The sequence below is a fragment of the Ovis aries genome, chromosome 2, assembly GCF_016772045.2.
Source record: "Ovis aries strain OAR_USU_Benz2616 breed Rambouillet chromosome 2, ARS-UI_Ramb_v3.0, whole genome shotgun sequence".
Classification (NCBI taxonomy): domain Eukaryota; kingdom Metazoa; phylum Chordata; class Mammalia; order Artiodactyla; family Bovidae; genus Ovis; species Ovis aries.
This window is the reverse complement of record NC_056055.1, coordinates 239,574,580-239,596,966: the sequence shown is the minus strand read 5'-3', so window position 1 is coordinate 239,596,966 and position 22,387 is coordinate 239,574,580. Positions and strand designations below refer to the sequence as shown.

The window sequence follows — 22,387 nt, the reverse complement described above, 5'->3', positions numbered from 1 at the left end:
CTTTACACAATTTTTAGGTTTATAGATTTAAAGAGGTTGATCAGAGAAAGGGAAGCCAGAGGTGGTCTAAGAATCCTTTGGTGAGTGTTCAGTTGGGCTGCCCTGGTGGCCCAGTGGTAAAGAATCCGCCTATAATGCAGGAGCTGCAGGAGACGTGGTTTCGATCCCTGGGTTGGGAAGATCCCTTGGAGAAGGGCACAGTAACCCACTCTAGTATTCCTGCCCGGCGAATCCTTGGGACAGAGGAGCCTGGCAGGCTACAGTCCACAGGGTCACAAAGGGTTGGACATGACTGAAGAGACTTAGTACGGCACAGCAAAGGTCTAATGCAGGGCAGTCGTGGGAGAGCCAGGGAGCCAGGGAGCCAGGGGGCAAGCTTAGAAATTCTTAGGAAGTCTGACTTTGCCTCTCAGTGGCTACTGTGTCTGCAGGCAAGTTACCTTACTTTTCTGAGCCTTCATTTCTTCACCTGAAAAATGGGAATGCCAACGTCTAACCTCAAAGGATTATTAAGAAGATTAAATTAGATAGTCTATATGTCAAGTGGAGAAGGCAATGGCACCCCTCTCCAGTAATCTTGCCTAGAAAATCCCATGGACGGAGGAGCCTGGTAGGCTGCAGTCCATGGGGTCACTACAAGTCGGATACGACTGAGCGACTTCACTTTCACTTTTCACTTTCATGCATTGGAGAAGGAAATGGCAACCCACTCCAGTGTTCTTGCCTGCAGAATCCCAGGGACAGGGGAGCCTGGTGGGCTGCCGTCTATGGGGTCGCACAGAGTCGGACATGACTGAAGTGACTTAGCAACAGCTATATGTCAAGATCCTATTAAAACCTGGCATAAAGTAGGCAATCAACAAATATGAGATCTCTTCTCACCCTCTCTCATTCTCCCTTATTTCCTTCTTTCTCCTCTGGTAGATTATGAGCTCCCAGAAGGCAGAGACCACTTATTATTATTGCTGTATCCTCTCAGCACCTGGCACATAAAATATGTTCAATACATGTTTACTGGATGAATAAAGGGTCAGCCAGCTCTACGACGTGAGAAAATCTTGTTTCCATAAGCACAGGCCAACCCTGGCCCTCAGATGAACTTCCTCAAGATAGGAGTGCCTGATCACAAGTAGGAGAGTGAGCAATGGCATCCAGCAACACTGCGCTGGAAAAACACCTGAGAGAGACCGTAACTCCTGCTGAGAGAAGACGACGCATCATTAGCTAGATGTCCTTTGTCCTACAGAGAAGGAACCCGCATGTGACTGACTTCCACCCATTTGGCCTTCTCAGGGTGACAGAAGCAGAAAGGATGCTTCCAAGGAGCAGTGAGGCTCTCTGCAGTCTTCACGTGCTTCCCTGTCAGTCGCACTGCTGTGGCACTGCTGTCAACGGTCCTTTGTGTAAGACAGACACTGGCAGGGTTTCATTTCTTTCCTGACGCCCCATCCAGGTTTCCCTAAGCCCTGGATCAACTGAGACGGCCTCTGAGCTGGGTGACGGCTTAGGAATCTCAGACCCCATACATCATCTGGTCACAGGCCTCTATCTCCTCAGGCCCCTATTTCCAAGGCAGGGGCTATTACTATCTGGGGTGGCAGGGGAGGGGGGGATGCAGGCTTTCTTGATATTCCACTGCTTTCACGAAAGGCAGTGATGCGACAGGAGGGTTAAATGTCTGAAATAATTCACACTAAGATGCTTTTGCTAAGGAAGATCACTAAAATGGCATTTTGACAGAGGTTCTTATGGGAACTAGAATGGCACTAGGCAAATGCAGAGCCTATCCAAGCATCTGCCTTTCCCATATCTCGGCTCCAAGCAAACAAAATCCGCTCAATTCAGAGTGAAATCCAAACCCAAGCATGTACCCCACTGAAGGCAGTCTCATTCATTCTTAGCAATTAAAAAAAAATTACAGTTGAGCTGGCTTTCCCTCAGCTTCAAAATAGACTAGGTTAACCCCCATCTTCCTCCTAGAGAAGAATGGCTCCAGCTACAATCTGTGTCACTGTGTTCACACAGCTTGCAAAACTCCCAATACCCCAGAGACTACAGAAGTAATTTGTACCCTGAACTTAGACCTGGGGGCTTGCAGCACAATTAAATGTGTACCAGGGTAGACAAGTCAGCCAGAATCTCTCTGAATGCGTGTTTGCTTTACTCCTCTTTGTGAAGAAAGGTGGTGGTGGTTGGGGGGGGGGGGGGTTGGGTAGATAAAGACTATTGGTACATTTGAGGCTTCAACAAAGTCAGGCTACATCGACTAGCTTGTGCAATTACAGGCACATTCCCCAACCCAAGATACTGCTCTGTGAACCTCCCACTTTACACAGAGAATTCTGCTCCGTCATTCCATCTGCAGTTTCTGCTGCAGCCCTTCCTGCCACCCTTCCCACAGATTTCTTTTGAAGCAGGTGGAGGGGGAGGCGGAGGGAACCTAGAGGGTGGTGGTAGATGAAGAAAGGGTTGAGGGGAAGAATCTGTATAAACAGAAGCCTCTCTCTGGGGAGGGGTGAGGGTGGGATAAATTTTCGCACTACCTAGGGAAGGCAGATGGGGGAGAACGAGGAACACGGAGGAGAAGGGGAGGAAATAAAGAGCACCAACGACCCCTGAGGGCAAAGCACAGGCTCTCTGCGGCACTCACTCAGGCTGCCCAGCTGTCGGATGACATTTGCCAGGGTGATGTTGGTCATGCATTCCAGCTCGCTTCTAACGCTAGGCAACGTCTGACGGCACAGGTGCCTTGGCTCGATGTTCCTCGTTACTAACGGCATGGTGGACCTGCTTCAGGCAATGTTCTGAATGATGAAAAACAACCTAAAAAAGAAATAACAGGAAAGTATTACTCAACCACAAATTCCAGGCACACCAAGGCTGTGTGAGTCGTTTTTCCTTTTGTCTTGCTCTGATCTAAACAGCTTTAAAAAATCTTTCCCTCTCTCTCTCTTTTTCCCCTGCTTTAAGCCCTCCCCATCACACCCCTCTTTCACAGGTTTGCTATCAGAGCCCTGCTGGATGAGTTTAGAAATTCTGGACTGGTGACTGCTGGCTGAGGGTACACAGGCAGTATAAAAACCTAAAACCCCTAAAATAACAAGTATGCTCCAGCTAACAGAAGTCTCTAGAGGCAGGGACGCATGGTCAGAAAACAGCCCATTCAGCAGGTCCTGGATGGTACCGATCCTAACCTGGGGGTGTCCACAATCAGAACAGATCAGATTCCAGATGATCAATTATGAGAATCAAAAAGAGCTTCTGTCATCTGATAGTCTCTACAACGAAATTACGTTGCCAAGTGATTCCACTGATCTACATCAGGATGTAACTTCTCCAGTTCTCCCCTGATGGAGGACTCTTAATGTACAACTAAACACTGTCAGTATCTATTAAGACTACTAAAGTGCACTCTGTAAATGGACAGAATGAAAGAATACCAAGGAAAATTTTACATGTTCAATATATTAAACATGATGCCAAGCACACTGTGCTGCGAGATTCCCCAGCAGTCCTTTCTCTTCTACTCACAGCTCCCTTTCTCTCTCCCATCCGGTTCAACACACCTGGGCCAAAAGGCTCTTGAGACAGCAGGAAGTGTCTGGAGCAGATCCGGAAACCTTCCAGTTACTGGTTCTTATCCTGTCGGCTAAGCCCCTTTCCCTAGGAAATCCCCCAGCACTTTAGGTTCACGCTGAGCTATTGTTTCAGAGTTAGATTACCAAATTCCTAACTTTACGAGGATAGGAGGAGGTTTTTTATCCAACAAAATGACTATATGACTATAGCCAAGGCACACCGGGCTGGAACTGTTCACCTAACTTGTGAAACTAAAGAAATCTGAAGCAGCCTAAAGGTTTTTGTGCTAGGGAAAATGGCAAGTTAAATGGTAAAGCATAAAGGTAATATACTCAAGTCCCCAAGATTGCAAACACCTCTTAAAACACACACACAAATCCACAGAGGTTTACTTACATTGAATCTTAAAACACCAGCTCATCACCAAAAAAGTTGATTGTGAACACGAAATGCTTAAACCAAGCTATACATCATAGAACTTAAAAGTGAACCAACATATTGTCTGACCAAAAGAAAAAAAAGCCCTTCAGCTCAAAGAGGGAGTAGAACCCTTTGGAACAGACTGCTCCTTGTTATGGACATTCTGATCTGCTAAGAGTAAAAATAAAACAGGAAGCCAGCAGCCTGGGGAACAAGATTTCCTGTCACCAACAGCAACAGCCCAAGAACCAAGAGAATCAGCTGTTTGCTCCTAACTTTGAACCTCCCTTTAATAGTCACTGTATGGCAGCTGTGCCTATCTTTGGGGTGCAGAGGTGTTTCCTGAATATTTGTCTACTGTCTAAGGAAATAATTTTCATTCTGTTCCTCAGCTAAGTTCCCCTTTGATTCAACACATTTTCTAATCCAAACTCTGGACTTTCCCTTCCAGTCTAATGATTCTCCTCTTTTACATAATGTAAAGGGTACTGGGTACTAACATGCAGCTTCAGTAACTAACTCAAACTGAGAAAGAGTTTAGAGCAGAAAGGGAGACAAGGGGTCACAAATAAAAGAAGCTCACAGGGCTGTGCACCCTCTGGATGCCCCCAGATTCCCCAAATTCAAGCACACCAGAAGAGCCAGAAATTCAGGGTGCAGCCAGAGATGACTGGAAATAGCCACTATGGCCCCCTCCTTTAGCAATCATTTCAGAACTTGTTCCAGCATCTTAGAGGAGCTACAGGAGCCAGATCCCCTTGAAATTCTGTGTCAAATGGCTACTGACAGGGCATTCCAGACATTCTCTTTGGACACCTAATGGAAATTGGATTCCAAATAGCTAGGTAAATGTCAGATGGGGATGAAACTGGGGAAGCCACTCATTAACACCTTGGTACTTTAGCATTTATGTTTTCCCAAGTTCCTTGGGTAAGAAGACACAAATGGAGTCAACCCTGTGTCATCTGGAGATGGGGGGGCGGGGGGCAAGTTTTCAATACCAAGATAGCTAGCTACGTCTTGCCAAAAAAAAACCCAGCTCCCACATCAAGCTAGAGTAATCAAAAAATTACAGTATTCAATATCCATCAAGACAAAAGAATTAGAAAAGTGAATCTGCTACTAAAAAAAGTCATTTTACGTGTTTCAGAGTCACCAAAGAAAGACAAGAGTCCTTATTAAATGGAATTACCCACATTACTACTCACTTTTCTTCAAAAGAAGTATGGAATTATGCACAATCTGAACCAAAATACTAACTTGACCAAGAAAGAAATCCTACATTCCAGTGAAGATAAACTTGGAAATGAAGCAAAGGCTCTTGACTCAACTCAGCTTTAAGTTGCGGAGTTGAGACATACTTGGGTTAGTGCCCTGAGTCTTGACACCTTACTAGCTGTGTGATCTTGGGCAATTTTCCTAGAGACATTAAATAATGTAACATATATAAACTGTCCACTACAGGGCTAAGAAAAAAAAGGTAGTTATTTTTAGTTCAATAGACCTGAGGCAAATCCTCCTGTAAAGTCAATTTTATTCATTGACAAATATCTTGAAACACTTTTAACAATGGACATATTATGTAGTAGGACGCAGTGTTCACATAAATTTAAAGATGAAACCCTAGACATCAATGAAATGTGTGAGTTCTGTTTCTGGAGACTGCTCCCAGCCATGCTGTTGGAGCTCTTGAAGAACATACATTCTCTCTCCTCTACTCTTTTACAATGGGTTCCTCATCTGAACCACAGAATAGAGAAAAGGATTAGAGTGACTGTTTTCTCCATTCTCATCAAGAGTGTAAACAACTAGTACCATTCCAGATGCACTGGAGAGAAGCTAATGCATTATATACAATGGATACCTAATGGCATTAGGGCTTAATGTTCTCATGTGAATCCAGTTGAGAAAAACTCCTCGATCATCAGTCGTCATTTAGTGGGAAATCAGTGGAGCACTGGGTGCTGAGGAACTTCTAAATTAACGAAGTGACATGGTCAAATCTGCATTTTTAGACAAATCATTCTACAAGAAGTAGGAAGCTGTATTTGGACAGAAGACTGGAGGTAAGACGACCAGTTGGGAAACTCTTCCCAGGATGAGAAGGAGATGATAGAATGGAGAGGCCCACCACAGCTAGCAAGTAAGAACTGAGAAACCACAGACAGGCTGTGAGGGTGAGTCCAATCCTTCAGCCCTATCTGTTCTGTACAAAGATAAAATGTATGTTTCTTTATTAAACATACTATGAGGGAGCTCCCTGGTTGCCTAGTGGTTAGGGTTTGGTGCTGTCACTGCTGTGGCCTTGTTGCAATCCCTGATCAGGAAACTGAGATCTTGCCATTTATAAAAAATTTTTAAAAATAAAAGTACTATGAAAAGAACTAAATGCTAGTGCCAGTAATGAAGGGACAGTGAAGAAAACCAAGAAAGTAGTCATTCTTAGCTAGAAAAAGAAGTTTTGGACACATGAAAAGTGGAATGTCCTATCTTTATAGAATCAGTAGAAGTTCTTTTTCAGTTATACTTTACTTTGATTAGAAAAATTATACGCTATAGTGATATTTGCTAATTTGGGGGTTTGAGAAGGTCTTACCTTCAGGGATGTTACATAGGAGAGGAATTAAATTAGAACCATTGAGAAGATAAAAGTTATAGGGACATAGATTTCAATTAAGTTAGTTCCTTTTAATTAGAGCTGTCCTATATTAGAATGGGTTCTCTTCAGAGGTGATAAGTTCCCCAGTATCATCCCCTGGATACCAGCTATTAGGCATGCTGGGGGAGAGATTCCTAGACTGTAAGAAGATGATATGGAGAGGTCAGACTGGATGACTGATACAGTGCCCTCTAAATCAAAGATGATATAATTCTGACTCTGGGCTTCAGTTTCTTCATTTGCAAAATAAAAGGACTAAGCCAAGATCTTTAAGAATTTCTAAAATTCTTGGATTTGCTGGACTTTGGCGACCTGATGTGAAGAACTGACTTATTTGAAAAGACCCTGACACTGGGAAAGATTGAGGGCTGGAGGAGAAGGGAACAACAGAGGGTGAGATGGTTGGATGGCATCACTGACTCAACAGACCTGAGTCTGAGTAAACTCCAGGAGTTGGTGATGGACAGGGAGGCCTGGCATGCTGCATGCCACGGGGTCACAAAGAGTCAGACACAACTGAGCGACTGAACTGAACTGAAAGCTGCCATAACCTCTGCTTGGCCAACAGTCACTTGCATTTTGAACGTAAGGGCAGGGGAGGTCTAGGTACTGTAAAGATGGATGGATCATGTCCATGAATCAAACTCTTCTATAGATCCAGAATGGTAAAAAGGACATTCCAGATAGTGCCCTGGGGTTAAGTTAATTACACTCGAGGAGCCTCCCAAGCCAATCTGGATGTTGGCTACCCAAAGATGAAAAAAAAAAAGGGGGGGGGGCTTTTTTTTTCTTAGACCAGTTACAGACATCTAGTCAGACTCAGCAGCAACCCCCATCTTCACCCCCCAGCTATTTTCAGCTTAAGGGACTTGAGAATGAGTCAGAATAAATCAAAGACTTCAACCATCCCCTCCAACCCACGGCTTGGAGTACACTGACCAGTCTGGACTGCCAGTACCATGATGGGATTCCTGCTTTGAATTGGAAACTGGATGAGGTGTTCTCTGAGGTCCCTTCACAACAGTAAGACTCTACAAGTCTGTATATTTGAAGTTATCATGGGATATTTACATATCACATTTGGCCAGTCTTAAGGCAAAAGGAGACTCTGACATGTACCTTACACTCTGAACTCTCAACTCTGCTCCCGACAAGCCTGGAGCAGGAGTGGGGTGAAGTAGGTGAGAGGGACGAATTTGGAAGCTGGAATAAGGTAATAAAGGAAGAGTGCATGTGACGGGGAAGATGCACTCATCTGTACTCTACACTTTGAATTCCTATTAACAGCAGGACAAAAAACAGATGACTGCTCATTCTGGCAATGACATGTATTACTAGCTGTTTATTATAAATAAATGAACGATGCTTCATTTAGAGCCATGGTCACTGATAACACCTGCAGATTTCTATGGTCACATCCCAAAGCAAGTATATCTGAGCTACAGCAATAACTATAACAACAGAAATGCTTCTCAAGGCAGTTCCTCTTTGAAACATACCCTCAAAATGCTGATCAGCAGTAGCATGGGATGAGAACATGTGGGGATATTGTATGTGTGGCAATTAGTACTTCTGCTTTTCACTTCAGCATTTCCCACTGTTCTATAGTTAACAACATTTTGGATAGGGGCATATGAGAAGCGCCTTGCTTTGTAGACTAGTTTCCTCTTTCAGGAGATAAATTTCTTTATGATAAAGAATATGCATTCCACAGTGGTTCAAGAATCTCAACTGAAAAGTCAAACAATCACTTGATTTCGAAATAAAACACAACACTCAGGTTTACCGTAATCTAAGTTGGTCCATCAGAATATTTAAAGAAGTATAAATTTACTGCTGCATATAGCAGTTCCTCACTCTCATGCAACAATCCCAAGGAGAATTGTCTCTTTATAGACTTAGGCACCTACCACTTCCTGTTGAAATACAGGGTGGGGCTGAAGCTACAAATATAACCAGACTCTCTCCAAACACAAGAAATTACTGACAAATCAGTTTAGGTCACCAGAGTAATGTTCAAAAAAGCTGGCAAGATAAATGGAACTCCAAGAGTGTACAAAGAAAGTATCTGACTGGGAGAACCAAGAATAAAAGCTTACCTGTGATCTAAAACCAGGAGAAATGACCAATTTCATAAATGAATGACACCAGCTATGGACCTACCTTCAATAAATGTAAAGTTCCTTCTTGTCCTAATTTGGTTTTGGGAAAGGAGTCCAGGAGAACAGATTTCTAAACTACAGTATCTTACTCCTTGAACATACTGTACATCTATCAAGGACCACTCACACCTGGCAATTTCATAACTTTCTATTATCTTTTAGGGGCAATACCACCTTTTTTCTTCTATTACTCTTCAGGCTTTAATCATAGCTTTGTTCTTAAAGCTAAAATCAGGAGCTAATAACTTCAACCTGCAAAACTGGTTTCTTCTAGTATCAACTATTCCACAGAAAACTGCCTTTTTTGGTTGGTTTTTGTTTTGGGGTTTTGTTTTGATTATTACTGTATAGCTGCTTTACAATGTTGTGTTAGCTCCTGCTGTACCGCAAAGTAAATCGGTTACACGTATACATCTATCCCCTCTTCCCTGGATTTCCTTAGGTCACCACAGAGCACTGAGTAGAACTCCCTGTGCCAATAGTTGGTTCTCATTAGATTATCTATTTTATACTTGGTAGTGTATATACGCCTATCCCAATCCATCCCCAATCCCACTTCCCCTTGGAAGCCATGTGCTTGTTCTCTACATCTGTACAATACCTGGAGAAAACCGTAATTCAAGAAGATACAAGCACCCCCAATGTCCACTGCAGCACTATGTACAATAGCTAGGACATGGAAGCCACCTAAATGTCCATCAACAGAGGAATGGGGAAAGAAGATGTTGTAAATATATACAATGGATTATTATTACTCAGCCATAAAAAGGAATGAAATTGCGCCATTTGCAGAGATGTGGATGGACCTAGAGACTGACATATAGAGTGAAGTAAGTCAGAAAGAGAAAATCAAATATCATATATTAACACATATATGCAGAATCTGGAAAAATGGTAAAGATGAACTTATTTGCAAAGGAGAAATAAAAAACTGCTTTTCAAATGGCCAAAATTAAGCTCTTTTTTAAAGTAAGATCCATCTGGTTGTCCAAAAGAAAATACACTTAAAATTGTGCATTGGAAACCACTTAAAACTGTGAGTCGGGTTCTAGTTCTTAGTCTAATGATGACTAGCAATTGGAGAAAAACTTTTAATTCATCTTTCCAGTTCAGCTGTGAGCTGCACTAAAAAAAATGCTTGAGAGGTGCTATATGAAACTGAGATTTTGTTTACAAAATATTCCTAGCTCCAAAGAGATTTATTCACATAAAATATTTCCTGTATCTGCATCTTTGCCTAAGTTCCTAGTTATGAATCCATTTAAATTGCACAGGGTCTGCATGGTTAGCACTGATAACTTCAATAACAGACACAAAGTTCATTTTACTCTCCCAGTCTTAATTCCACTTTCTAGCAAAACTTAAATTCATCAGAATGGAATGGTCTGAAATACTCCAAACTATCCGTCTAAAAGGTCTTACTTTTGATCCAGCAATTACACTCCTGGATATTTATCCAAAGAAACAAAAACACTAGCTTGAAAAGATACCTACACCTCCATGTTCACTGCAGCGTTATTTACAACAGCCAAGACACGGAAGCGACCCAAGTGCCAATCAAGAGATGACCAGATAAAGAAGACATGGTATACACACACACACATACACACTGGAATATCACTCATCCACAAAAAAGGAATGAAAACCTTTGGGACTGATACATACACACTACTGTATATCATATAGGAAACTAGTAAGAACCTAGTGTATAGCACAGGGAACTCTACTCAATACTTTGTAATAGTCCATATGGGAACAGAATCTGAAAAAGAGTGGACAGGGACTTCCCTGGTAGTCCAGCGGCTAGGACTCAGGTTCCCAACGCAGTAGGCACCCGATCAATCCCTGGTCAGGGAACTCGATCCCACATGGTGCAACTAAGAGTTCGCATATCACAACCACAAGATCTCACATGTCACAATTACAGATCAAACGCACCATGTACCTCAACTAAGACCCAATGCAGCCAAAAAAATAAACATTTTAAAAAATTAAAATAAAAAAATAGAGTGGATCTGTATGTGTGTAACTGATTCACTGTGCTGTATAGCAGAAACTAAAACAACACTGTAAATCAACTACAGTAAAAGTGCTCCCCCTCAAAGCAGAATGAAATCTTGCCATTTGCAACAACACGGATGGACCTAGACGGTATTATGCTAAGTGCAATGTCAGACAGAGAAAGACAAATACTGTATGACTTCACTTATATATGGAGTCTAAAAACGAAACGAACAAACACAACAGAAATGGGCTCCCTGGTGGCCTAGCGGTTAGGAGCTGGTACTTTCAGAGCTGCTGCGTGTGTGTGTGCACGTGTGCTCAGTCGCTCAGTCACTCAGTCACGTCTGTTTGCAATCCCACTGACTGTAGCCCGCCAGACTCCTCCTGTCCATGGAATTTCCAGGCAAGAACACAGGAGGGGGTTGCCATTTCCTACTCCAGGGGATCTTCCCAGCCCAGCAATCGAACTCGAGTCTTTAGAGTCTCCTGCACTGGCAGGCGGATTCTTCACCACTGGGCCACCTGGGAAGACTGGGATTCAACTGCTGGTTGGGGAACTGAGATCCCTTAAGTGAACAGAATTATGATACAGAGAACAAAGCAGGTGGTTGTCAGAGGACAGGGGGGAAGAAAGAAATAGGTGAAGGAGATTAAGATGTATAAACTTCCAGTTGCAAAATAAACAAGTCAGGGGTATGAAATGTACAGTATGGGAAATACAGTTAGTAACTATGATATGTATTTGTATTGTAACATATCTTAACTAGACTTATCCTGGTGATCATTTTGAAATGTTTCAAAACACCAAATCATATACTGTATAATAGGAACTAACACAGAGTTGCAGCTCAATTATACTTCAAAAATAAACTCATGGAAAAAGAGATCAATTTTATAGCTATCAGATGCAGGGGGAGGGGAACTGGATGAAGGCGGCAGGTATAAACTTCATTATAAAATAAATAAGTGACAGGGATATAAGGCACAACATGATAAATATAATTAACACTGATGTATGTTATATACAAAAATTGTTAAGAGTGTAAATCCTAAGAGTTTTCAACAAACACACAAATTGTTTTTCTATTTCTTTACTTCTGTTATCTATATGGAATGATGGATGTGAGTAAAACCATTACGCTGCACACCTTAAGCATATACAGTGCTGTGTGCCAACTATATCTCAATAAAACTGGAAAAATAAATGGGGGCTCACTCTTACTCTGAGTGCATGCATGCTACATTGCTTCAGCCGTGTCTGACTCTGTGACCCTATGGACTGGAGCCCACCAGGCTCCTCTGTCCACGGAATTCTCCACGCAAGATTACTGGAGTGGATTGCCATGCCCTTCTCCAGGGGATCTTTCCAACCCAGGGACTGAACCCACATCTCTTCCGTATCTTGCATTGGCAGATGGGTTCTTTACCATTGGCATCACTATGAGTAAGTGAGGAAACCTTATTCCTGTCATTTGTGGGTACTCAAGTACCAGATTTCTTTCAGCTATAGTCATCAAATGAGCATTAAATTCACACAGGAGTTTAACATGAAAAACAACTCAACTGCTCTGGGACAAAGAAACCTCACAAAACAAAACCTCGTGCTCTCTTCAGCAGCACATATACTAAAATTGGAACGATACAGAGAAGATTAGCATGGCCCCTGTGCAAGGATGACATGCAAATTCATGAAGCGCTCCATATTTTTTAGCAATAAAACTACCATATAATCCAGCAATCCCACTCCTAGGCATATACCCTGAGGAAACCAAAAATGAAAGACACATGCATCCCACTGTTCATTGCAGCACTACTTACAATAGTTAGAACATGGAAGCAACTTAGATGTCCATCGACAGATGAATGGATAAAGAAGTTGTGGTACATATACACAAAGGAATGTTACTCAGCCATAAAAAGGAATGTATCTGAGTCAGTTCTGATGAGGTAGATGAACCTAGAACCTATTATACAAAGTGAAGTCAGAAAGAGAAAGATAAATATCATATTTTAACACATATATACGGAATCTAGAAGAATGGTACTGAAGAACTTATTTATAGGGCAGCAATGAAGAAACAGAGAATAGATTTATGGACATGGGGAGAGGGGAGGAAAGGGTGAGATGTATGGAAAAAGTAACATGGAAACTTACATTACCATATGTAAAATAGATAGTCAATGGGAATTTGCTGTATGGCTCAGGGATCTCAAACAGGGACTATGTATCAACCTAGAAGGGTGGAATGGGGAGGGAGATGGGGGGGAGGTTCAAAAGGAAAGGGATATACGTATACCTATGGCTGATATGGACTTCCTTGGTGGCTCAGATGGTAACGCGTCTGCCTACAATGCAGGAGATCCGGATTTGACCCCTGGGTCGGGAAGATCCCCTGGAGAGGGAACCGACTCCAGTATTCTTGCCTGGAAAATCCCATGGACAGAGGAGCCTGGTAGGCTACAGTCCATGGGGTCACAAACAGTCAGACACACCTGAGCAACTTCACTTTCACTTTCTTTCATGGCTGACTCATGTTGAGGTTTGACAGAAAGCAACAAAATTCTGTAAAGCAATTATCTTTCAACAAAAAAATAGATTAAAAAACCCCAAAACCTCAACAAATCACTGCACAAGATTATTAGAAATGTGTCAATAACTCACACAAGCCCTTATAAAGTATTCTCTTTTTTAAAAAGTTTTCTTTATTTACAGGCAACGACAGAAATGAGTGATCTCCGGTTGGTGGTGGCCAAAAAACTGAGATGAGGATAGATACAAAAGGCATTCCTCTCCAAGTACCTGGGCTTGAATACCCGGGAGGAAGCCTAACCTGGACATGTGCTACCATATAGGAACACAAAGTTGTTTTTTATGGGAGAATGTCTAGTTCCCAGTTTACTATCTCACCCAGGGATAGAGAAAATGGGGCTAGGCTGTAACCCTTCTTTCCTGGTTCCTGCAAATAGTAGTCTACTGCACTTGGTTAAGCTCCCTACAGACAAGACATTGGAGCACCCACTGGTGGATGAGATACTGAAGCAAGTTTGAAAATGAGGAAGGAGATAATCAGGATGGAACCGTACATTAGGCACTGAGTAGGTCTCATTTCATCCTGCTGGCTCTCTAGCCATGCATTTAATCTCTATGATGCTTCTCTTCATATTTCAAGCATCCCTCCATAGTAACTACTCCCTCTCTGGGATGAAAGGGCCAAAAAAGAAGCCAGTTCCACACAAATGAGAAAGGCCAGGGGGGGAAAGGTTACATAGTAACAACAAAAAAGGAAATTCAGCAAAATGTTTTGCTGACAGCTCAAGGCGATCCACAAACACACTGTGTGGTCATGGGGTAGACGGAGCAGTAGTCCTGGATGTGACTGGTAACACACCAGTGTAAGTGGGAGAGAGACCTGCCATCTCAGCTGCATCCATACACCCGCGAGTGGAATTATGAAGCACACTGCCGTGAGATTTCATATCAACTATTCTGCCAGCTGTAACAAGAATTCATTGCTGAAGAAGTGTCACACACTCATCTGTCACCAACGGCCAAGCTGCCAGCAACTAAGAGCAGCAAAGGGCAGCTGTACATCTTCCTCTCACAAGGTCTATCCACCACTCAAAACGTGGGATTTATAAGGAAAAGTCCCTGAACAGCGGGAAAAGCACGTGTCCATTTCTTTTCTTTCTATCCTCAGTTTACTAGGTTACCAAAGCTCTCAAAAGAGCTAATAAGCAGTGATGTAGAGCAGCAAGAGCATGGGCGTTAGAGAAAGAGGTGTGGATTTCACCCCACTACTGCCGAACTTCAGTTCTGGGACTTTGGCAAGCAGTACTCTCCCTGTCTGTTTCCTAACCTGTTAAAATTAGTAAAATGATCCTTAGTTTTTAAGGTTGTTGTGCACAAAAATGAAATAATGCATGTATAAAATACTTAACATAGTACCTGGTACAGAATAATCACAATAACAGTAGCAATGACTGTAGCAGTAACAGTAGTCCCTGCAGCAGCAGTGGTGACAGAAATACTAATTCTGCACCTATCTAGCAGTCAGCTCTGGCATATAGCTAAAAATGTGGTTCTCTTAACCGGTAAACACTCTTTTAATAAGTTTTGGGTTGCATTAATTGCTAACTACTAATTATAGTACCCTTATCAATCAGTGAATATTTATCAAGTAGACACTAGATGACACAAAGAAATGTAAAATTCTTCCCATGACTCCAAGAGCTTATAATTTGAGGACAAATAAAACACAGGTAAGTAACAACACAGTAAACAGAAGTTATCTAACGAATGATGTAGTCGATTATGACAAAAGAAGGGATGAGAAGATCACTTTCAACTGAACAGAATTCCTGGAATAAAGACCGGAACTGGGCAGGATTTGGATTTAAAGAATAAAGAAGGGAAGTTTTCTAGGTGAGGGTAATATAAGTAGAAGACTTGAATTCTACCATGAGTATTTACGGAAAAGTCACAACTCTAATGGGTTTTTACGGTATTTCATGAAATTTAAGATGCATGATTATTCCAGAGATGTTAAAATATGGGGAAAATATACATCTCAGAATTAATGAAACATAATATTTCCTTTTCTATAATATAAGAGGGTGAACAAGATGATCTTTAAAAGTTCTTTCCAATTCTAAAATGATATGAAAAAAAAAAATGATATGATTTGGTTAACTCAGACTTACAAGATAATATTCAAATTTTACCAAATCATCAACACCATGAGAAGAAAGATAATAAAAAACAAGAGAGACTGAAACCAAATCCCACTATTTATTTGCAAAGCTAAAATGTTTACCTCCTAATTAGTATGTGCGTATGTTCTTTTATATGTGCTAAGTCGCTTCAGTCGTGTCCAACTCTTCGCAACCCAATGGACTGTAGCCTGCCAGGCTTCTCTGTCCATGAATTCTCCAGGCAAGAATACTAGAGTGGGCTGCCATTTCCTTCTCCAGGGGATTTTCCCCACCTATGTATCAAACTGGCGTCTCTTAAGTCTCCGCACTGGCAGGGCGGGTTTACCACAAGTGCTACCTGGGAAGCCCTTTCCTCTATATATTTGAACATAATTATAACAGCTGTTTTAATATCTTTGTCTGGTAATTCTATCACCTCTATCATTTTTTGAGTGTTTCTATGAACTGATTTTTCCCCTAATTATGAGCCACATTTTCCTGGTAACTTTTGACTGGATCTTGGACACTGTGATTTTAGGACGTTGAGTACCTAACATTGTTGTCTTGGTTTCAAAAGTGTGAGGCTTTGTTCTGGTTGGCAGCTAAGTGACTTCTGGTTCAATTTGGTACACCTGAGGTTTCTTTTTAAGCTTTGCTAGGGTGGATCTTGAGCAGCTTTTACTCTCTTGGCTCTTTAGCCCCAGTACAGACATGGCCCTTCGGTGATCTCTACTGGATGCTCTCTACTGGATCTCTGCTGGAGAGTGAGCAACATGGGCTCTCTACGCTGGCTGATAGGAATTAGTACACCTCCCTATACTGGCAATCAGTTAGCTCATAAGTTCCTGGTCACTCTTTTCCAACCTCCTGTAATCTGACCCCAGGCATATGGGTGATCAGTCAAGCCTCAAGGAGACCCTAAGAAGATTTCTAGAACAGTATTATTCCTCTTTTCCAGAACTGCACCCCACAGTTTCCAGTTGCCTCAGCCTCCCTTGAACTATTAACGCGATTTGTCTCTTCGGTTCAGTAAGACAAATCTGCTCTGCTTGGGATTCCCTACCGCCCCACCCCGCCTTGCTCCATGGTTAGAATATACACCTAGACAGAAAATCAGGGTAATCACGGGGCTCACCTCCTTATTTCCCTTCTCCCAGCAATCAAAGCCACAAGCTTCCTATGTAAGTCAGGATTGATTTCCACTCTGGTTTTGCAAGGTCCCCAATCATAAAGAGGTATTAATTTCAATTTATCTTCAATAAGTATATGCCATGGAAAACTTTTAAAAGGAAGAACAGGTATCCCAAAATCAAATAAGAAAACATTGCAACAAGGTAGGATATCACCACTATATGTCTGTAACATATTTGAATAACATTTAATTTTCTGAATAATCATAATTAATAATGGCAGAAATTTTTCCCTTTTTCTTTTTTTAAAGTTGGTACTCATATAGGTATTTATCACATTAAAAATCAATACAGCTTGATGAATCCAGAGGCAAGTTCAGTCAAGAGACAAGGATTCCCTGAGCCACTAGTTATACACGACTTTGGGCTGGTTAATCTCTCCAAGCCGCATCTGTAAAACAGGGAAAATAAAACCTATCTTATAGGATGGTTTTCAGGATAAAATGAGGTAACATACGTAAGCCTTCTGGAGGGGTATCTAGCACCTAGTAGGTACTCAACAACTGATAGCTCTCATTGTTGCTAATTCAAAGGAGAACTGAGTTTGTTGGACTTACCTCCTAGTGGTAATACAATAATCTAAAGAGCGCAGGTCAAATCAAAGAGTTCTCCTAATTGGTTCTCTTTTCTTTGGTCTCAGAGGAAACCAAGCAGTAGGTAGGCCTCTTAACTTCTGAAACGGGTTCTCTGGGAGTCTGAAGACAGGAGCTGAGAAAGAAATGGATGGCCTCAAAATTCCACCAAATGCAAAACTTATTTTTGAAGTGGAATTAGTGGATATTGACTAAAATAATAAAGATGTGGCCGTGAAGAAACTTATGTATCTAATTAGAGCTGGTTACTATTGTTAAGTGAAGAGTCAACTGGAAAATTCAAGTTAGAAAACTTGTTTACTTGATCCCTCAACTTTTAAGAAATGCAATCCATTATAAACCCTTGAATTTTAAAATATTTTACTACAACTGTGTAAAATATCACTTGAAGAGAACTGATTTGCCTTTTACCTCATGTTGTAAACTAAAAGGTTCAATAAAAACGTATCCAATGTCAAAAAAAGGAAATGGATGGCCTTTGCTTACGTTATACCAATTTTAAGGATTAAGACAAAGGGTATCAGTCTATCAGTCCTCCAAATCACAGTCAAGAGTCAATTCAATATTTTCACTTTATGTATTTTGAAAGCAGTCTCAAAGGTACTATTATCTGGATTGTACCATTTCTTAAAAAAAAAAAAATTCTTTCATCTTAAAGGCCCAAGGTGAATGTCACCATTTCTAAGAAGCCTCCCTCAACTCTTCTAGTCTGAAGTAATTTCTCCCTCTCCAAAGGTGCCAAAAAAGTATGCTGAACCTTTTACGGCAGTCACTACATCCTATATTGTAGCACAGCTTTTTGGAGTGTACAATTCTTTGAATACAGGAACTGAAAAACAAAATATCTTTAAACAGAAACAGTAGTATTAGCAGCAGCTGTTGGAAACTGCTGTAATAAGGGTGGGATTTTTAAAAACTTCTTTGCATCCTATAGTGTCTGCCCCAAATGTGTCAGGTATTTAGTCACATTTTCTTTAACAAATCTAATCTTCAAAGCACTACTGAAAGGTAACTGGTAGCATTCTGATTTTACAGCTAAGAAAACTAAAACATTAAGAGCAGTTCTGTAACTTTATCACAGTCACACAGCTTTTAAACCCAGGTCCATCTGCATCCATGACACTATGCTGACTTCACAAACACCCTAGCCAAGACTGTGCCCAAAGTTCTCATTTTCATACACAAGTGCCATCAAACCCCAGACTAGCTTCTTCCCCCTCAAAAAAAAAAAAGATAATATGCTAACATAAGAAAGCCTTCCTGACATATTTACCCTGGAACTGCAATGGTGTTAATGAGAATAACACACTGCTTTCTCCCTCTCTACACCCAGTTTTAGCCAGCTGCTCAGGGGCTTCACATCTTTCACTTTAAATAACAGAAACACTGGCTCATTTAAAGTGCCAGCCTCAGATAACATACATGTTCAGATGCTACTGCTTTTCAAACAAACGCCTATTTCCAAAGAGCTAGGCATTTGGGGTTCCATCACTTCTGATGGGTTACTTTTATTTACAGGGTCCCTGAAAATCACTTTTAAGTTCCATTCTCTGGGCACTGTTGAACTCATCAAATCTTGTCATTAAGGACTTTTTAAAAGTGCCTAATCTATCATCTTCTTTTACAATGAACCAAAACACATTCCCATGGGTAATTCCTAAAGTGTATACAGTAGTCCCCTTTCTCCAAGAGTCATACATTCCAAGCCCCACAAGGATGCCTGAAAGTACCAAACCCTATATATAAACAAAGTACTTTTTTCTTTCCTTGTTAAGTCGAGAACTTTCACCTTTTCACTCAGAGGAAGTACTTTTTGGCCTCTCTTTGGCTACTCTTGCATTTGAGGGTCATTAATAGGTAAAAGAAGGATTACGTGAACACAAGCACTGCAACACCTGCCAACTGATCTAATAACCGAGATGGTGGCTAAGAGACTAACAGGCAGGTAACACACACAGCGTGGATACGCTGGACAGAGACGATTCACGTTCAGGGCAAGACAGCGTAGGATGGCATGAGATTTCGTTATGCTGCTCAGAAAGGTGAGCAATTTAAAATTTATGAATTGCTTATTTCTAGAATTTTTCATTTAATAATTTTGGACTACTGAAATTAGTTATTATTTAATAATTTTGGTAACTGAAACAGAGGAAACTGAAACTTCAGATAATGGGTGATGACTGTATGTATGTTTTAAAATAATATTCTTCTGAGCCTTTTTCTAAAAAGCACAACTGTTTTTCCTTTTTAGCCCAAGCAAAGATAATTATATATCAGAAGTGAGTCCTACCCCCCCATCTCTTTCTGCATATGGGGAATGCTGAAAAGATAAGTCTTTTTTAATTATTAAATGTAAATAGCTCATTAAATATAATCCAATTACTTTAATTGTAAAAGGGAAGTAATTACAGTATATACATGTATTCTTGCCTAGTAGATTTAATATCTTAAATTAATCTTTTCAGCATTAATATTTTAAATTAACCTTTGATATCAGAAAAATTCGAGAGATTGATGTCTATTTTAAATATATACATATAGAGCTGTACCTTATGGATCTCTGTTGTGCTTTCACCCACAAACAGTTTTTGTGGGAACAGCCCCATCCCCATAAAGAAGGGTAATTAAATAACACCTGCCCTAACTGAACTGGCATTTCTTGTCTGCTGTAATTCATGTTAAAGGGTCTGTTTTAAACTCTAATGCTTTTGTGGGACAAAAAGCCAAGAGATGAATTCTATGGCATTCCAATAATCACAACAGCTTTACTTAGCAAGACAATTTCAAGCCAAAACTAGGAGCATGTCTCTGGTATAGTAGCCTAAATTTTCCACTACCTCATTTCTATTCTGTTACTATCAATTACAGTTCCCTGAGACTACCCTCGAGCATTCTCCTCTTGCTAGCCTCTTCTGGTCTAGCCCCTCAAGTTTGCTGTTACAACATTTTCCCTTAGCAGCCATTTGGCTCTTTGATTTTTACTCTTTCTTGGTGACCAAGAGTAAGTAAATTGCATAGCTAAATCTATGAACTGCCTTGAAAATGGGCTCTGCCACAGTTTGTGCACAGAAGAACTTCTATTAAAACGGAGAGTAAAGGCCTATACGGACGAGAAATTAGGAAGACAGTTCTGTTTTTCTACCTCCCACCAAAATCTATCAATGAGTGTTGTTTTAAGATATGAGCATGTGTTTAGAAAAATTAAAACTGTGTTTACATTAACATGGAACTTTCCCAAACTTTAGAAATATCAAGAACTGAATGAATATATATGTTGTAGCAGTAACAACTACGGCCATGTTTGTATAGCACTTCCCCTCCAAAGTAGAAAAGTTCTATTTAAAGTACAAAGAGGAACTTCTCTGGCAGTCCACTGGTTAAGAATTTGCGATTGCACTGCAGGGGGCACAGGTTCAATCCCTGGTCAGGGAACTAAGATCCCACAAGTCACTCAGTGCAGCCATACATACAAAAGAAACTACAAAGCAGCAGCATGCGTTTTCAGCAACTTTCCAGGATTTCACTGAAATAAATTTCACTGTTCAGACTCCAGTATTAATGAGCCAAAGGTGCATCTGTGTCTCACTGATATGACTTCTCAAAACAAATAATGAAACAGATAAGCCTAACTATGACTAACTCCTTTCGCCATTCAGACTGTAGCCATACTGGAGCGGTTCCTGACCACGTAATACATAAGGCTGGCTTCTGCTGTCATCCTGGCTAACTTGGAAGGCTATTTTATGGTCCAAAAGGATAGTGACAAGGGGTCACTGTGAGTGCCTCATTTCAAACACTGTAATGAATTCTGAGCAGTCACCAAAGGTTAGCAGAAGGAATGGAGCCTGATATCTGATGATGCTCACAGGACTCCAGAAGGACAGCGCCATTAAAAGACAAGAAGGAATTTCACAAGTGAAAGGTGTACTGGCAGCTAAAACTGAGCCCCTTTCCAGATTTAAATGATTCAAGTCTCATCTTAGTAACACTGGTATTTTTGCACAAAATGTATCTTATTAGGACAGCCCTTGAAAGTTAAAAGGTGTCTTTAAATGCCTGCTGATCTAAAATTGCCATGTTCCATGTTTAAAGGGATTGATTTTCTGGAAAAGGACAATAAGATGCCAAATTCTGTTCAATGGAGATCAGAATACTGTTTGGTGAACCTATTCTGCACCTGTGGAAGCAAAAGAATAAGACTGGCTCACACACCCGAAGGAGGGTAGTATTTATGTGGGCTCTCCCAATGACCGCTTTAGCAGCAAATGTAAGAAAGCCCCTTTTTTGAGGCCAAGGGGCGGGTCCAGGACTTTCAACTACCCATTCAAGCAGGGTTACGATTCCCCTCCTCCGTAATTAAGTTCCCTTTCCCACTCTCCACGCATGCATGAATTGCAGTGACATTGACATGGGGGTCTGACATTAGTCTTTGAAGGTCATTTAAATCCTCCTCCTTCCAAGCTGCCTTAAAAGCAATGCATCATCCTCTCCACAATGCCTGAGAATGGGGTTTGACAAGATGGTACTCAATGTGGAGTGAACCTAAAGCATAAAAGGAAAGGGGGCTCCAAATTGATATGATACCTCCAAGGGGCATCATAAAAAGAACCAAAGAAATAAACATTAGGTAAAACTCAGCTGCTCAAGAGACAACACCAAGAGAAACACTAAACATCTAACATAACATGAATGAAAACATGCCTACTGATTAATTTCAGAAGGTAGAAAAGGTCATTCACAATATGGCCCCTTTCTTTGGCTCCAGTCTCATCTTCTGTCATATCTTATATTTACATACCCTTCCCTGAAGTCCCACAGACCTTCTCATGGCTTCCCATCTCATCACGTTCTCTCTTGCCTCCATACTTTTGTTCAAGTCTAACCACCTACCACAACCTCCAACTTCTCAGTTCAGTTGCTCAGCTGTGTCTGACTCTGCAACCCAATGGACTGCAGCACGCCAGGCCTCCCTGTCCATCACTAACTCCTGAAGTTCACCCAAACCCATGTTCATTGAGTCAGTGATGCCATCCAACCATCTCATCCTCTGTCGGCCCCTTCTCCTCCTGCTTCTAGGGTCTTCTCCCC

The 22,387-nt window shown here is 41.2% G+C and overlaps 1 protein-coding gene and 1 non-coding gene across 9 annotated transcripts in view; one reads left to right on the top strand and one right to left on the bottom strand.

Moving 5' to 3' along the window:
* WASF2 (WASP family member 2) overlaps positions 1–22,387 on the bottom strand; it is a 99,414-nt gene that overhangs the window by 17,572 nt on the left and 59,455 nt on the right. For 5 of the 8 annotated variants that reach the window (XM_060410636.1, XM_042245113.1, XM_060410637.1 and 2 more), the window contains one exon: positions 2,651–2,823. In XM_060410636.1, coding sequence (XP_060266619.1) covers positions 2,651–2,780 — 130 coding nt within the window. In that variant the 5' untranslated portion in view covers positions 2,781–2,823. Of the gene's footprint in view, positions 1–2,650; positions 2,824–3,975; positions 4,173–17,263; positions 17,415–22,387 lie in introns of those variants that run through there. The other 3 variants (XM_042245112.2, XM_012151031.4, XM_012151042.5) reach the window with 2 other exon arrangements.
* On the top strand, positions 12,426–12,532 carry LOC114113274 (U6 spliceosomal RNA). The gene has a single exon (XR_003588337.1). It is a non-coding gene; the product is annotated as a U6 spliceosomal RNA (small nuclear RNA).